Here is a 17517-nt window from a genome sequence, read left to right as displayed (position 1 = left end):
AGGCAGGTCATTGTGTTGCTTCCCTTCTCCAAAAGGAAGATTAAGTTTTTATCAGATTTAGATGGAATTTATTTCCTACTAACGAGATGCATTTACGTTAGAAGAAATTGGCTCCTCGGGATGCACACTGTAGGTTTTGTAAGAAGGTACATGAATTAGAAACGTTGAAGCACATAGTTACTTTTTCCCAACCTTTCTGACATCCGGGCCTTCTTCCTAGGTCCCCATGTTAGTAAAATAGGAGTGCATGATTATGAGAACTTTTGGAAGAATGGCTGTTTTGGGATTTTTAAACTGTTTGAAATTAGATTAACTGCAATAGGATATGAAATGTTGTTTTAATTATTTATATAGTTTTACAAAGGTAGCGGGCGCCCCTCTCTCGCAAGAACAGACATGATAACCTGTTCAGTGGTTATTAACCACTTGAGAGTTCGCAGCCACTGCTTTTACTCACTGTGCCTTTCACAGATGGGAAATATCCATTTGCATATCAGTCTTTGTCCTGCCCAGGGGCAGTCCAGCACCGAAATACAATGGCAATTCCAATCTGAACGAGAGTACCACCAGCAACCCCATACACGTGTTTCACCCTTATGGATATTTCCCATCTGTGAAAGGCACAGTGAGTAAAAGCAGTGGCTGCGAACTCTCAAGTGGTTAATAACCACTGAACAGGTTATCAAGTCTGTTCTTTCGAGAGAGGGGCGCCCGCTACCTTTGTAAAACTATTAATTATTTATATGAATGTTGAAATTAAGGTGAATAGGCAGTAAGCAGCCAGAGACAAAATTTTGTTTTTATATATTTATGTACCATGATGTTTCTATATATTTATGTACTATGGTGGTTTCCTTAAGGAGTTTTTCTTCTACTTTTCTTGCTATTACTGAATGTTTTTGTTCGTTTTTTTATATTGTATTTGATCAATTTCTGTATTATTGAATTTGTTATGGTTACAACTGTTTTTTAGCCAATATACAAATAAATAAAAATAGATGGCCAGCCTGCCTGGCAGGCAGACGTTGGGTTCCTGGGATCCTTTCTATAATACCATCACCTCTTCACACCTCCCCTACCACTATTAATTGAGGGCAGCCCTAAAATGAGGTTGAGGCGTTTTTAACTTAAGCGGCAGGCCGACCCTTCTAGTAATGGTCCACAATGGAAGTTAAGGGTCCACGCAAAGCAAAGGTCACTTAACGCTGGCGGTAGTGGCTTTACCAACAGGGTCACCCCACTGGCGAAATTAATACTGACATAAGCACTCACGATGAGCAGACGCGTGTGCTAATGGCAGTTTACTAACTTTAAAAAAGTAAAATAATTACCTCCGCTACTTACACCACTGGAATTTGCTGATGCTGAAGTCTTTCTTCAGTGTTGCTGATAGTGACTTTAGTTCTGCAGATGCTAGTGGAGGCATTGTTGGTGAATGGTGAGTTTACTTTTTTCAGTTATTTAGTATAGAGCCTTTTAGCACCTGTGAGTGCGAAAAGACATGGGTGCTAGGGGAGGTGAGTGGGGTGAGGGTACCAAGTTGCGGGGGTGACGCACAACATTCAGGCTTTGTGCTTGTACTTGTGAATGCAGCTCATACCCCATGCAATCCGATTGGCTGTGTGTCTTGCCCACGGTGCTAATATACCATACATGTGAACAGTGTTTTACCTGAATAATTGAATGTGCCTCCTCCTGAGGTGGTCTGGAAAACGCCAGGATACCCTATAGGAGCCTAATAAAAAATTAACCAAGGACAAGTGGCCTTGTATATGCTCATAAACAAACAATGCTACAAAAGAGCGCCAGGTCAAAGTGACTGGTGTTTTCAAGTGCGTACATATCTTATAAACTGAGACTAGAGAAGGATAACTGAATTAACATGTCATGCAGTTTCTGCTCTTGGTACTCTTTACCCTTCTCTCTTCCAAAGGGCACTTAACAATCTGTATTGTATTGAGAATTTATAAAGTGCATTGTTCATTTAAAGGCATGATGGCGCTAGATAGCAGACAGAAAACGATGCCCAGCCTTAATGATAGGTTTTCAGGGATTGCCTAAATATCGGGCGATCCTTGATGGAGCGAAGGGACCGAGGAAGCGAGTTCCAAAATTTGGCAGCTGCAATTGAAAAGGCACAGCACCAATCTGCACAAACTTGACACGAGGAACCAAGGCAAAACAGGCATGGGCTGAGCGCAAGGCCCAAGATGGAATCTAGGGGACGGAATTTCAGCTGTAAATATTCTGCGTTGAGGACATAGTGTGATTTACTGTACAAGGGGACTTAAAGAGGATGCGCTTGGCCACAGGAAGCCAGTCAAGACGGTGGAGTACTAATGTAGTACGAGAGTAACGAGAGGCCGAAATAGCCACTTTGGCTGCAGAGTCCTGTAGAACCTGAAGTTTGTGTATGAGGTAAGCCTGTTGCCCCAGTAGGAGAGTATTGCAATAGTCGAATGCAGATGGAACTAGAGGCAACCACAAGAGCACTAAGCTGAACAGGTATGAAGGGAAGAACTCTAGGAAGAATTCTGAGCTGAAAATGGCCTTCCTGACACACAGCACTGGTATGCTTTTCTGAGAGATGTTTACTGCCAGATCATTCACGACCAGAACAGGAAAGGGGCCAAGAGAAGATGGCCAGAAGTGTCTGAAGAGCTACGGCGGAAGGGTGGGTGGAGGGGGTGCAACACCTCAGTCTTGTCACCATTCAGCTTGAGCCAGTTTTTGCCCATCCACATCCAAGTCAATGGCTGGCTTAACACAAATTGTCCTTTTTGCTGTAGGTGTTCCTTTTCTGTATGCTGCACGCCACGGCCGGCTCAGAGAGAATCTCATCTGGCCGCCCAGTAAGCAGAACTATACTAAATCACTTGGTAGCCTCTATGACAGATGTGCTGATTGGTGCATCTTGGTTTTCCCTCATGAATGCTCTGATGCAACACACAGCAGAGTCTGACTCTTCCCCTCAGGAGTAGTGGATTGTCGCCTCCTGCGAGAGAGAACTCTCCTACAGCCAAGTTCACACATTTCCTTACCAGAGCCTTGAGCAATACTCTTGACAATGACCGCTCGACTGGCATGCCTGATCAGCCGATGTGTTGTCAGCATTTGTGACCCATCAACCCTACAGTGTTTAGAGAAAGGACTGCAAAGCTCTAGCTACACAGATCAGTTGAGACTGTTAAAGGGTGCAAATACTCACCTCCCACCACCCATGAGCCCCATCTCCTGCCACCGCAGTTGATTTCTAATGATGGACCTTAAAAGGTTAGACTAAGCCTAATTGGTTCTAATTGCTAGGTAGTTAGTTACTGTGTACTAAAGAAATAAACTGCCACCGCTGGGTAAAGGTTTAAAGAAGTCCTTGGAACTAGGGTACCTAGCAACCTTCGTCATGAAAAAGGTGAAACCCTGGTGCATCAGGGGTTGCTAAAGCTACGGTAGATGCAACATACATTGGACTTGAATTCACCGCACCCCCCTTTCCCCCAATCAAGAATTTGGTAATCACTAAATGGCGAGATATAGCAGCGTAAGTACTAAAACTGGCCTACAGTAAAAAAAAAAAAGTCTAACTGATCAGAAAGTAACCTTGGACTGTGAGACTAAGCTAAAGACAACTGGCTCCTTTTTCAAGTAATTGGTAAGGAAGCATTTCCATCCAAAATTGTTTTGCTCTTAAATTTTCCATGCATGGAACTAGCCCACTTTCTCGAAGGCCTATTTTGTTCTTTATTTTATTTGTTTTGTTATTTGGCTGCAAAACCACCTTTAACAACATTTTAACATTTCATTCATACACAGTACATAAAAACATTGTTTTTAAAAAAAAAAGCAAAACATTTTAGAATACAATAGCTAAAACTAAGTTAGCCCTCCACCAATATATTAATTATTTATCCATGAGTAAACTCTTAAATCATAAGCTAAAAACGGATTAAACCACCCTAATTAATTTCATATTACTTACAAATAAGTCACACATACTAATGAAAAACCTACCACAGTATTGTAAAAATAGTTAAAGTATAAAACAAATCTAAAATGATAGTCCATCCCTTTCTTTAGCAGCTGTAATTGACAGACCTAAGAAAACCAACAACTATCAAATCAGAGGATACGGATCCATCTAGACATCTCTTCCAAAAGTAATACCCTTCAACGAGGGCCAACTCCAGCCCCCTACCATCACTGAATGCTTCAGGAGCAGCGTGGCCATTCCTATCAATAAAGTTAAGCCCTGTTGGGCTCTGAGTATATTTTGCACACAACAAAAGTGCTCCGCGCAGTCTACATTTAGCAAAATGTTTTTCATCTCCTCTGGTGCAACGTAAGTGTGGGGCACTATTCATTAAGGTGCACAACCATGTTGTAGCCAGTTACCAAAATCGATTCCAAGATGGAAGCCGCCTCCTCGTTTAGGGGAGCTCTTGTATTGCCTGGCCAGTAACCCCTTTCATTGGCCAGCCTCACTTACAAGGAGCCAATCCTTGGAGCCGGCAGGCAAAAGCCAGCCCCCTCACCAAGGCCCCTTATTAGGGCTACTGTCTGAAGCTGGATGAGCAACTCTCCCTATAACTACTTTTTGGGCATCTCCCATAAAGGGTTCCTAAGGACTTCTACTTGCCCTGGTAAGCAGCCATGAAGCACATTGCTCCATCCTCCTTCCTTGACACTATCCCTGTGGAAACTGTTGCCTGCTCCTTTCCCCATGGCCTATCTAACTTCTAATCTACCACCAACAACATCACCTACATGTTGGGCCCCGTCAAGTCTGCTCGTCTACTGCTCTTTAAACTCCCTGCTCCAAAAGAGCATCAATACCCTACTGTTTCTATACTCTCTGCTTCCATTTGTGCAGCCATTTTGTTTTGTATGCTTTAGAGTGCTTTCTGCAAAATTCGAATTTAGGCACATTTACAAACTTGTCATTGATCAGTAACTATGCACTTCCAGCGCACCCATTGTTTTCCGTCTGGTTAGCTGCCTGTTGTGATCCTATTGTTACATAGTGCCTCTGACCCCCTCACCTCTTGTTCCCTCCGCCCCATGGTGCTCTCATCTTCATCTTTTCTAACTGTTTCTCAATCTCCTACCCTCCCTCTCAAAGTCTGGAAGCAAGAAACTAAAAAATGAACCCCTAAGATCCAACCCTTGTCTGCCCATCGCAGATGCCTACATCAATGGTTCTTCCATACAGACTATCCCTGACATCCTCTTTGCTGTCCTCCAACCAACCCTATGGACCCCCCATTTGGTCTCTGTCCTCTCCCCTTTCTCCTCCTCACCCATTACTGGTGGCACTTGATGGAACGTGCTCTTGGCTCTCTTTGCGTCTTCCAAATGCACCAGTAATGTCCATCACAATGGCACTATCATGGCCCAGGGCTCTCAGCCCAACTTCTCCTTCTGGATAGGTGTCTTCTTTTCCTCTTCAACTACCCACCCTCTCCTTCCACCCCTCCTTCACACATCCCCCCATCATCTTCCCCCTTCCCCTGTGGTTGCACCACCTTCCTCTATTCCCCCCCCATTGCAAATATTTTAAAGGGGGTAACCAGCTACACCCAATCCTCGCTCTGCCATTAAACACTCCTCTGACATCTGTCACCTCCTGGAAGACCTTGATGGCCTCACACTCCCTGAGACATGGTTCAAGGCCAGGTCTGTCACTGCTTTCAACACTTTTCTTCCTGAGGGTTACAAGATCATATCCAACCCCAGACATCCCGATCTGGTGGTGGAGTGGCTCTGATATTCCCTGGGCCGATGAAAGCCTAGTCTGCAGGCTGTCTCCCCTTCTTTTTCTGTTACTCCCGCTACCATCTACGGCCCACCGGGCCTCTCTCCCTCTTCCTTTCTGAATAGGCTGATTTCTGCTCTCTTCTTGCCTCCTTTCCCAAACTTTTCTTCCTTGGGGACTTTAACATCCATCTCGACTCACCTGATGTGGCCACCGTTCTCTTCTGTGACCACTGCAATACTTTCTCCCTTATTATCCTCGCCTCTGGCCCAACCCACTCTTCAGGGCACACCCTGGATGCTCTCATCTTAACAGAGATCCCTCTTTCCAATTCTCACACTACCCGTCTATCCTGGTCGGATCAGTCTCTCCTCTTTCTTCCTTGACCTCCCCAGTCTCCTTCCCCTGCACTGCCAGTCTCCTTCAGTCATTCGACAGATGAAGCGTGTCATTCGCTGCCTTTGCTTCCTCCTACATCCCTGCCCCGTACATCCCTTCCCTGTGCCCCCTCTTTGCACTCTCCTTCCAACTCTGTCCTAACTAACCTCAATCTCTCTATCACCAACACCCTGGACATCCTTGCCCCCATCATGAGGGTCCGCATGAAGCCTGCATCCAAATGCAACTCTTGGTATGACTCTTACTTAGCCGCTTTGAAACAAAAGTGCAAAGCTGCAGAGCGTAAGTGGCAGACATCTAGCTCATCTCCTGACAAACTGGCCTTTGTTCTCTTGTCCTTCATTCCTGCTCCAGTTCCACGGTCATCTCTTCCTCTGTCTATGCTGGAGCGTCTGGGATTCGTGTCCTGTTAATCCGGCAAACGTTATTTCGCTAGGGTGGATCCCCACTCTTTGCCTGGAGTGCTTAGGCCCGGAACACCATTGGGGACTTGTGCTTCTACTGTGACTCCCTTTGTGTCCGGGCACTCCAGCGTCCCCTTGTCAGGTGGGAGGAGGTGTTCCAATGTGTTCTTCCACCACATTTACAAATTCACCGAGGGGGGGGGGGGGAATAAAAAAAAAGGGAATTCCCAGTAAGTTCGTTCCTTTTCAGGGTAACCCGGCCAGGGATCTTCGTGGTCCGGGAGGGGCTCAAGTGGCCCTATTACCAGGGTTTCCCCTGATGTGTCCCGAAAGGGATATAACGGTGGCTCCGGAGTTTCCTCTGAGATCCCCTGCAAAGGGGGTGCCAAAACTGGACGATCTTCCGAGGTTCCCATTTTAGGGGCTAAAGCTAGGCCCAGTACTTCTGTGGCTATTTCACCGGGGTTAGCCCTCAGGTTTCTACATCTGGAACTAAGTGTACCAAGCCTCGGCCAGAGGTCCCTCTAGGTGACTAAATGTACCATGCTTATCCCTCAGGATCCCCTTTGTGGGGCTATATCTAACACCAGCAGGATTGAAGGACCTCCTTTCAGGGTTCTGGCTTCGGGGGGTGACTCTAAGCCTTCCCACATTCGGACCTGTGGTGGAACCAATCCTGCTGAGGGGCAAAGAAGCCGATCAAGCGCCATAAGTCTTCTGGTACCGGCTCTGCCGCGGTTCCCTCATTTGGGGCTCATTCATCGGCAGTCTGTAAGGTGTCCCAAAAACACTCGATCTGCTAGCACCGGCTCCTCCAAGGTTCCTTGTTACAAGGCTAAAATGGAACATAAGACCCCTGCCTCCCCTGTGGTGACCACGGTCTCACTTACACCTGCGACGCCGTTCGCCTCAGGCGTTGACAAAATGCTGGTCCAGCCCCTGTGGTCCACGGTGGCCTATTTGACTACCTCTTACACCACCGTTCACTACGGCTGCTGCTGAGGGACCGGTCTTTGGGGCAGAGCAGCCTTTTCCACAATTTGTGGACAATAAGAACGCATACAGTCTTGCTTCCTCCTATGTCCGTGCCTTTGATCTACGGGGATCCAGTTGGTGGGGGACCATCCTGGCAGCCATCCTCCTTGTAGTCCTGGTGGTATGCCCCTTCTGAACGGCCTCTGCCCACTGCAGCTCCTAGACCTTCATCTGAGGATGTGTTTCTTGACAAGTTTCAGACGCTTATGCATTCTGATCCCATGAAGGCGTACTTTAAGGATTTGTTTAAGGAAATGTATCCCAAGCTGCCTGAACCTGCCCCTGCTCCGACAGTCCTTATGCAGGTTCCGGTAGTGCCACTTCCTCCACCTCTGTCGTGCCTCCTGCACTGCCTTCACTTTCCCCTGTGGAAAACTCTGGTTGCTCTGCCAACCATACCATCTGGCCCTGAGACGCCACGTGCGGCAGATAAAACGTCTGCTCCAGCCTAAGTGCATGAGGGGTTGCCAGTCATTTGGTCGAAAACCAAATGGTCGAATGACCATTTGATCGATGTAAAATGGTCGGAAAAAAAGGTGGAATTTTAATTGTTTTATTTTAAAGGGGGGGGTTACCCACCAAACCCCCTTTTTCTTTATTAAAATATATTTTTTTAAGCAACCAAACTAAAAAAAAATATATAAATAAATTCGACCTTTTTTTTTTCCGACCATTTTGATTCGATCAAATGGTCATTCGACCATTTATTTTTGACCAAATGACCGGACACCTGCATGAAAACCAGGCGGACCAGGACAGCGATGCCTCGCTCTATTCGAGCCTTTCACGACCGGGTGATGGCTATGATGGCGTTGCTAGACATCCCAATACCTGAGCCCCCAGCTCCACAAGAGGGGGTGCTTTCGGGAGCCTTCACTCTGTCGACACAGGAGCGCACCGGCCTGTTCCTTCAGAAGGACATCCTGGTTGAGGCCCTTAAGGTCTCGGAAAAACCTCATTCCGATCACCTAAACAACAAAATTAACGCTCGCTGCAAGCTTCACGCGTCTGAGGACATATCCTTGTCAGCATGCCCGCTTCCCTTTTCGGTGGCTTAACAGCTGCGCTCCAGTCGAAGCCGGCCTCTACATCCTCCACAGCATCGTCTCGGATCCTTTGTTAACCAAACTGAAGCTGCCAACAGCACATCGGAGCTCCTTTGCTCTTTCTCCAAACTTTGTCCTACTAACATACCCTTAACCTACCCCCCTTTCTTTCAGATCTGCCAGAGCGCCAGGGGACCCCTACGGTGGTGACAGTGCACGCTATAAATATCCTTTAACATTAACGGGGTTCTGGCGCAGGATCTACTTGAGGCTGCGGCCCATCACGTAGACACTTCTGCTTGGGGCCTTATGGTCTGTGTAGACCTCATGCCATGCATGGCTGCATGCTACAAAGTTTCTGAAGGAAGTTCAGGACAAGGTGCTTGATTTCCCCCTTGAGGTTAAAGAGCTGTTCCACTCCTCCATGGATGAGGAACTCACGAAGACCAAGTTAAGCACTCAAACTGCTAAGTCATTGTAAGGTGCTTGCGAAACCACCAACAAAGGCACCTTATACTTGTAGGTCGGGGTCTCAAACGAGGTCCATCTCTGGTTTCAGAGGCTTTCAGGACCGACGTGCTGAAGTTCCCGCTGGCGGCCCCCGCTGTAAGCAACAACTGCAAGGTGGGTTGTTTTTCTCTTGGCCAACATCCTGCTCTTCAGCAACGGGTGGTCTCTCCGGCAACAAAACAGAGCAGTGGAACCTGTTCCCTTGCAGGAGCAAGGGGAGGGCTCTTATTCCCATCTGTTTACATTGCCCAAATTCAACCAGGCTGGCCTGCGCACTATCCTCGACCTCTCCCAGTTGAATATCTTTCTACACCAAGAGAAATTCAAGATGATTACATCCAGCCACATAAAGTCCCCTCTCCGGAAGGGGGATTGGCTTAGTGTGGTAGACCTTCAGGATGCATACATGCACATTCTGATCTGAGTCCGCATCGGACATATCTGCAGTTCTCCATGGGAACGGAGCACTTTGAGTATCGCATGCTTCTGTTTGGTCTCATCTCGGCACTGCATGTCTTTACGAAGATGTCTGTCATTGCAGCATTTCTCAAACTGCAGGGAGTTCATGTGTATCCATACTTGGACAATTGGCTCCTGCGCAGTCTTTGCCCACAGGCCGCTGTGGCCAATCTTCAGTCACTTCCATTTTGGGCTTTTGGTGAACTAGCGGGAAAACCTTGATGACAGTCTCTCAAGACCTGATCTTTCTAGGTTTCCATTGGCATACTGTCAGCACCAGAGTATTCCTGACAGAGGACACGATTGCGGACCTCTTGACCACGTGCAAGCTCTTCCTGCAGTCCTCCCATGTTGGCGTGGTGGTTCCTGAGAATTCTGGGCCTCATGCGTGTTAGCGCTTCCTCTTGCACAGCAGGAAAATGAGACGCACTCGGCTTGCTCTTCCGAGAAGCTGGTCCCAGGCTACGGATCCAGATTCCAATTCCCATCCTGCATGATGGCGCATCTTCAATTGTGGTTATCCACCAGCAACCTTTCAGTGGGAACCTCCTTCCAGGAGCCTCGCCCAAAAGTAACGGTTACTACAAACTGCTCCCTTCTCGGGTGGGGTGCGACACTGCGTCACCTCGAGGTGTACGTCTTGTGGACGCCTCAAGACTGGTGGTTCCATATCAATTACCTGCAGATCCTGGCAGTTTTTCTGGCGCTCAAGGCTTTTCAACCCTCTATCACCAACAGTGTGGTTCGAATTTGCACGTACAATTCCATAGCAATGTTCTACATCAACAAACTGGGGCACCAAGTCTCCCCTCCTGGTGGACCTTGCTATTCAGATTTGGAACTGGGCTATCCAACATGTCTGGCTTCAAGCTGTACACGTTCCGGGCCACATCAACGTGGCTGCAGACACCCTCAGCCGCCAATCTGCAGCGTGTTATGAGTGGGAGATGAACACTGATGTTCTCACCAGGATCTTCCAGCATTGGGGCACTCCAGAAGTGGACCTCTTTGCGACGTCCTCAAACAGGAAACCTCCTCTTTATGCTTCCAGGGATGGGCTCGGAGTGTCTTCTTGGGGACGCCCTCCAGATCCTGTGGGACAACATGAGAGCTTACGCTTGCCCTCCTTTACCACCGATTTATCTGTCGCTTTGGAGGCTCAGGAGCACGTCTAACTGCACTCCCCTCTTCATGTCACTGTGGTTGCCAGCCAGGTTCTGGTTTTTGGAACTGCAGCACCTGTCTGTCCTCCCCAATCAGGTTGCCGCTCCTGACCACCTTCACCAGAACAATCCACAGTTGTGACACCCCTGCCCACAATCGCTCAGCTTGGCAGCCTGGTGCCTGAGTTCCGATCATTAGCGCAGTTCATCCTCTCCGGGGGCAGCGTGTATAATTCAAGTGGCACGAAAGCCCTCTATGAGAGCACAATACAGGAGTCAATTGTCATTGGTGTCTAGCCAAGGAGCTTGATCCAGGCATGCTTCTATTGACAATGTTTTGTCTTTTGTATCTGATCTTCCAGCCTCTGGCATACATGTCCTATCATGCAGGACTTATTTGCCCGCTTTTGCTGCTTATCTGTCCACAGGCACTTGCGCTTTTTCACTGGCTAATCCAGTCCTCAAGAGATACTTTGCAGGTCGTCTTCCTCTTTTCCCGCTGGTTCTGGCCCCTCATCACAAATGGGATCTGAATGTGGTCTTCACTGCTTTGCCACAAGCCTTTTGAGCCCATGGCCTCTAATGAACTCAAGTACCTTTCATGGAAGGTGGCTTTTCTGATTGCGGTTACATCTGCAATGCGCATAAGTGAGCTGCACGCTCTTTCTGTGGAACATCTGTTCCTAACTTTCCATAAGGTTAAGGTTGTGCTTCGCTCATACGAGCTCGAAGTTCTACCTCAATAGGACTAGTGAACTCAGAAGCTCCTCACAACTCGTTGTTACGCTTGGTGACCCCCAAGGGGAAAATGGCCTCAAAGGCATCCATATCCTGTTGGATAGCCTCCAGTATTTCCGAGGCCTACATGGTTCAAGACCTTCAACCACCAAAGGGCATTCATGCACATCTGGTCAGTGGCAAAGCGGCTGCTGTTGCCTTCTAAAAATACATCCCTTGGGAGTCCATTGCCAAGGCGGCTACGTTGGCCTCCCAATCAGCTTTTTGCAGACATTAATGTCTTGACCCGAGCTCACGGGCTGATGCCTAATTTTGCCAGGCAGGTTTTAAGAACTTGTTACAATAAGGTACATTTCCATCCACCCGTAGTACCTATGTTCAGTGCTTGGGGAATCTCCCACATGTATGGAAGAAAGGCGACTGGATGTAGGAGTATGACAGTTAGTCACTGTAGTGACTACCTACTCCATGTCCATAGTCCCCTTTCCTCCATACGTCCACCCGCTGTCCCCTCTAATAAGTATCAGCTATTGTTGCTAAATGTTCCTGGACCTGGCGATGGAAAAGGACTGAAGGGCGGAGCTCAAGAGGGCAGAGCTATGGTCACGTGCAGTGGCCCCACATAAAAATAAAAGGACAATTTGATTTTTGATGCTTAAAGTGCTCTGGTCCTGTTTCTATGGACGGAATGTCCCACAAGTATGGAGGAAGGGACTATGGAGTAGGAGTAAGGTAGTCACTACAGTGAGTAACTTTGTCAATTTCAGTTTAAATAACCCAGCCTCCTGCCAATTTGTACCTCCCTTGGTCTAATTTTACAACTTTCATGCTTTTGCCACCTTTGCCTAATTCTTCAGAGAATTGAAGGAGACTGCTTCAGTTTAGTTGATCATGGACAGCAAAATGTTAAAGATGAGTTTTGTGCCAGTCATTCATTTCTTCCATGAAGTCAAATTCGTATATTTACATTTTTGATGCTGTAGTCTTGCTTTTTAATGTGAATTTGTTTGTTAAACCTTAATTAATTTTTTTTTTAACTAGGTCGTTGAGAAGTGTGTTGCAGTTGCTGGTTTCAGTGTTGGAGAATTTGCAGCTTTGGTGTTCTCTGGCGTCCTAGATTTCACAGAAGGTACACTTTGGTATATGACTCGGTGATAGGAGGAATATTTTGAATAACGCCCAGCCATTGTCGTTGCTCTGGTCAAAATTCCAAACCATGTTTTGCCGTCCTGCTCTGCCAGTAAAGGGAGAAAAAACGATTTGCACATCAGGCATGGTCCCATGCTGAAATGAGCTGTTCAGCGTGATCTGCTAGGTGACCTACCTTCTGAACAAGCAACTCGAGGCATTTTTTGGCCTTGTTGGTCATCTGACGTGTAGCTTGGGACACACACCTGGGCATACTTGTTTCATGTAGAGTAACATATTAAAAATCAAAGAGTGATGGTTGGAAAGTGTTAACTAAATCATAATCGCTGGTATTTTTCTGGGCAGCCTCAAACCATCGCAGCTTGCCTTAACTATTTTCCCAAGGTACACCTATCTGGATCCCAGTTACTGGCACTGAGACCAGGCTTTCCAAATCCAAACATTCTAGTCCCTGTTAAGGTTTATTAGGGGGTATTGTTCCCTATCCTTAATGTGGTTTCTAAACCTAGGGATGAACTGATCATATAAAGTTACAACCACTTGCCTTAGAGTCTAAAAATCATCCAAAATGTATTATAACCTGTAAGAAATGGTAGTTCAATTTGCTGAGGGGGTGGAGGGGTGGGAATTATGGCATGAGAAGGGGGAGGCTTGTAGGGGAGGGGGACATAGTGAGAAACCGATTCTAGCTTTAGCACAGCCTCTGGTTGTTTTATGGTTCCAATCCATTCTGGTAAGGCCGCCACTCACCGCACAACTTACAAAATCGATCCACAGGCACCAAGTATGGAGCCAGTACATGGGAGTGAGATCCAAGTCCAAGAGAACTGTGGGACATAGTGTGTGGAAACGCCTTAAAAACTAGGACTGTGAGTACACTAGTTATTCTGGTACTTTGCTGCGAGGCACCTGGCACCAGACCTACTGAGAACATTTTGTTAGGAATACTTTACTTTCCCCCAAGAGACACTTGTATTTTCCCAGTTGTCACAGAGCACTACACCTTTGTGGGGGTAACTGTTCCGACAAATTTTAGTTCGAATCCTACTTGTTTATTTTACCCACCACCTGTATTGGTTCATAAAAGCTTGAGTTAGTGTCTCCCCATGTCTGGCCTCTGTCTGCCACGTGATGCATTTTATTTTGCGAGCACTCTGAGCACATGTCACTAAAGGTCCAATCTGTTGCGGCTGCCCCTGGTGGGGAAATTTGGCATGGGTTTGTGAGGCCTGATTTGTCAGGATGCTATCCAGGGTTCCTTGAAGGACGAGTTGTATGTTTGATGGCACAAGAAATCACTCAGTCTGTGAGGCGGTCCAAGGGCGTTTATTGATGCGTAGTGTTCCCTACGGCCATCAATATCTTTTCTCCTTTGCGATTCCCTTAGCCCAGGCCACCGTAAAGCTGGTTAGTGTTACCGCCAGTATCCCCCTATTGTCTGGTTTCTGACTTGGACTGAATATGGTTTTCCGAAATGCCACCTATCGAACTCCCTCTGGGACTTTCTATGTGTTCTTACTGTAACCAGTTGTTCTTTTATTTAATTTGTGTATTTGCAAAAAAAACAAATGGACTGAGACACCTATACTACAAAAGTGTTTCTTAAAATTGCCAGAGTTCGTACAGTTAGCCCGGCTATGTTGTTCTCTCGAAGTGATCTCTGCTACAACCCGATAGTTATAGGGCCTGGTTTTTGAGAAAGAAGTTTTGTGTTAATAACTAGCATAAATACATTTTTCCTCTTATTTTATATGTGCCAAGGTTGCAAGCTTTGCTCCTTGTTATGTTTCTAGGAATGGTGAGATTAATGCCTGAATCGTTTCAAAAAAGTTTCCTTTAATTTAAAACAAATTGTGTTGATTATTTATTTTGTGACGTTTTATGACATGTCGAATAAACGTTTGTTGTTCTAAGGTAGTTGGGAAGTGCCTTGCACATTTGGATATAGGCTTATTCACTCATGCTCACACCTCCTTCGTCTCTTCTACTCTTACTATCTCACTCGCCACTCAGAGTTTCTCTGATATTTCACTCCTAGCTCTCGCCTCCACCATTTGATATGGCTACTCCTTTTCCCTACCACTGTTGCCCTCCTCTACAGCACTACTGCCTTCCTCCAATACTGCCTTCCTCCCACTGCTGTCCTCCTCTGCCCACTACTACACAAACATCCTCCTTTCACTTGGTGCCATTCGATGCAGACACCATTTACTCTACTTTTACTCGTCAGCTGAAAAAACGCCCTCTCGCACTGCGGTGCCCTTTCACTCACACCTGTGTCTCAACTTCTAGATATTTATCCCCATGGTCCACTTCTTCCTCCTTCCTTCTGCTGGTGTCTCGGTCCCCCCGACCTTACTTAAACAACCCACAACTCCCAATTGCTTTTCCTGGCTTAAGTTTATCGCCCTGTATGGTGATTGGATAGCTTACCCTGGTCAATCTAGCATTGGCTTCCCTTCCTGGGACATCTACGTGTGGGGGGGGGGGAAATAGTTAAGATTAGGCTAAGCCCCCGTGCCTTGCTTGCTTGGTCTCAAATGGTGTACTTAACATGTCCAGGTTCCTTTTCCAAGATTGAGCTCCGTCCAGGTCAGGAACCAATGCACATTCCTCTTGGGAGGAATAGATCTCCCCTTTTATTCTCTCGTGGTCTAGGGGAGTCCCAAGTCAGAGAGCCAGTTCATAGAAGACATTTTCTTGACCATAGAAGTTATGGATATGAGATTTGCAGTCAGTTTTGCTCGGGACGCAATCCCGTAACCACTAAACTGGCCCTGGAAACGTAATGAATAATGTTCCAGAATGGTTTGGGTCTGTTTACATATACATAAGATACTGCTTTTAATTGTGCTCCCTTGTGGTTATTTAGATACATTATGTGTACTACGTTTTTCAGTCTAGGTTCTACGGTCGAGGTGCTCATTTATGTCGGATTGTTCATTTAACATTGAAAGCTAGCTGTCTGAGTTTAAACTTTTTGAAAAGTCTTTTTTTCTACTTGCAGCACTGCATGCAGTGAAAGTCCGTGCAGCAGCTATGCAGGAGGCCTCGCAAGCTGTCCAAAGTGGGATGCTCTCTGTCATTGGTAAATGCCAGACAAGATACAACTTTGCCTGCTTACAGGCCAGAGAGCACTGCAAATCTCTAGGAATAGAGAATCCGGTTTGTGAAGTTGCTAGCTATCTCTTCCCAGATGGCAGAGTCCTTGCAGGACACTTGGAGGTAAAGCCACTGGCTTGTGCTTCATTTCTGTATGTTTAAAACTGTACTATTGTATGTGTTCTGAAAATGATTATTAGTGATTTTAAAAGACAATTAACATTGAACATTAAGGGAATTCTGAAAGAGAATATAAACCCAGTTCTGCATTTTTTCCCCTTTCTGGTTTATGCAACATTTGCAGTTGAAGATATTCCTAGTGACTGTAAACTGTGAATCAACATTTCTCTGCGTAGCATGAAACAAATTGAATGCGCAACAAAGTGTCTGAATGCCGCGATAATGGGAACATTGAATGTAAGAGCGTCCCAATTCATCCTGGAGACCTAAGTTTTGGCTGTTTTCCTAGAACCTCATGGGTTGGGGTGCAGGGTGGTACCCTGACATCTCCTGCACCCACATTTAGATAATGTATATTGATCCTGATGGCAAAACAGGTTTGTGTGCATATTTAATTCTTAAGGGTAGTCAAAAGTAACTGATTTACCTGCATTGCAATGAATGGTAAATTATGTTTTTTTTTTTTAGTTTTTGGTAATGTAAATTAAGTGCCATTATCCAGTCAGATTTGTTAACAAACTCACAGCTATAGATTACCTTGCTTTTATAACAATAAAGGGCCTTGCGGCTTCCTACACAGAAGCAACAGGTATGGGGGTTTGACTAGTGGTGAGAAAAGAAAACCGTACAAGCATTTAAGATATTTTACTTTAGAAGCAGAGTTAAACAAAAGAAGCATATCAATCGTCAAGGAGTATGACAATGGTTAGTTTCTTGGCAGGCTTCTTCAGCTCCCAGTCTGGAAAAACTGCACAAACTACCCTGTATGTTGTCTGTGGTTTCCCAGGTTTCCAACTCCCCATTTATACCTTGCACGCTGGGTCACCATCACAAGAGCACATCATTAACGATCCAGAGGTTATCTGACTTGGCGTAATCTGAGGTGATTTTACAGGAACAGTAGAGGATGGATCTTTGTTGACAAGGTACGAGTGTGTACTAGTCATCCTTCAACAGTCATCTGAATGAGCCCTTCAAGTTGATGATTCTGGGGAAATATCTTCTGCACTTTAGCAAGTGTCCTAAAGTTTGAGTGCACCGTACACATCCCCTTCCTTCCAGCATCAATGGTTCCAGATAACTTGTGTCACCCGAACTTAAGAGGGTAGAGTATAAACAATGGCAACTGTATTGGAGCTTGTGCAAGAGTCCCCCCTCCTCAGGCAATGGGCCCTGAAATAATAGGAGAATCTGGCTCAGCTGAGGCACAGAGATGCTGAGCTTCTTAGGGTGATCAGTGATCTTCCCATGGAAGTCAAAGAACCGTGGAGGAGCACACCACAATATAATAGAGAATTAATTAATATTTGCTCTGTAAAAAAAAATATTTGGGGTGCAGAGGACAAAAAAGCAACTCTGGCACAAAAGTTGCACCGACCATGGAACAAAACGCAGTGTCCTCTAGTGAAGGAGACTCCTGTCCCCTGCACACAGATGTACACTTTTTTGTGACGATGCTTGAAATATTGGGTTATCAATTTTTGATGCGACAACTAATCAATGTCTACTACCTTAGATTGAATTCTGAGAACCTTAAAAGAAAGGAATCATTTTTCATAATGGGACTGCTCCTGATGAAGGGA

General features: G+C 46.1%; 1 protein-coding gene across 2 annotated transcripts in view; it reads left to right on the top strand.

Moving 5' to 3' along the window:
* MCAT (malonyl-CoA-acyl carrier protein transacylase) overlaps positions 1-17517 on the top strand; it is a 219035-nt gene that overhangs the window by 190467 nt on the left and 11051 nt on the right. For both annotated transcript variants that reach the window (XM_069628124.1, XM_069628123.1), the window contains exons 2-3: positions 12545-12632; positions 15660-15877. In XM_069628124.1, coding sequence (XP_069484225.1) covers positions 12545-12632; positions 15660-15877 — 306 coding nt within the window. The remainder of the gene's footprint in view (positions 1-12544; positions 12633-15659; positions 15878-17517) is intronic.

Source organism: Ambystoma mexicanum, chromosome 12, assembly GCF_040938575.1.
Source record: "Ambystoma mexicanum isolate Mex_15411 chromosome 12, UKY_AmexF1_1, whole genome shotgun sequence".
Classification (NCBI taxonomy): domain Eukaryota; kingdom Metazoa; phylum Chordata; class Amphibia; order Caudata; family Ambystomatidae; genus Ambystoma; species Ambystoma mexicanum.
The sequence above is the reverse complement of the archived record's forward strand: the minus strand, read 5'-3'. Positions and strand labels throughout refer to the sequence as shown.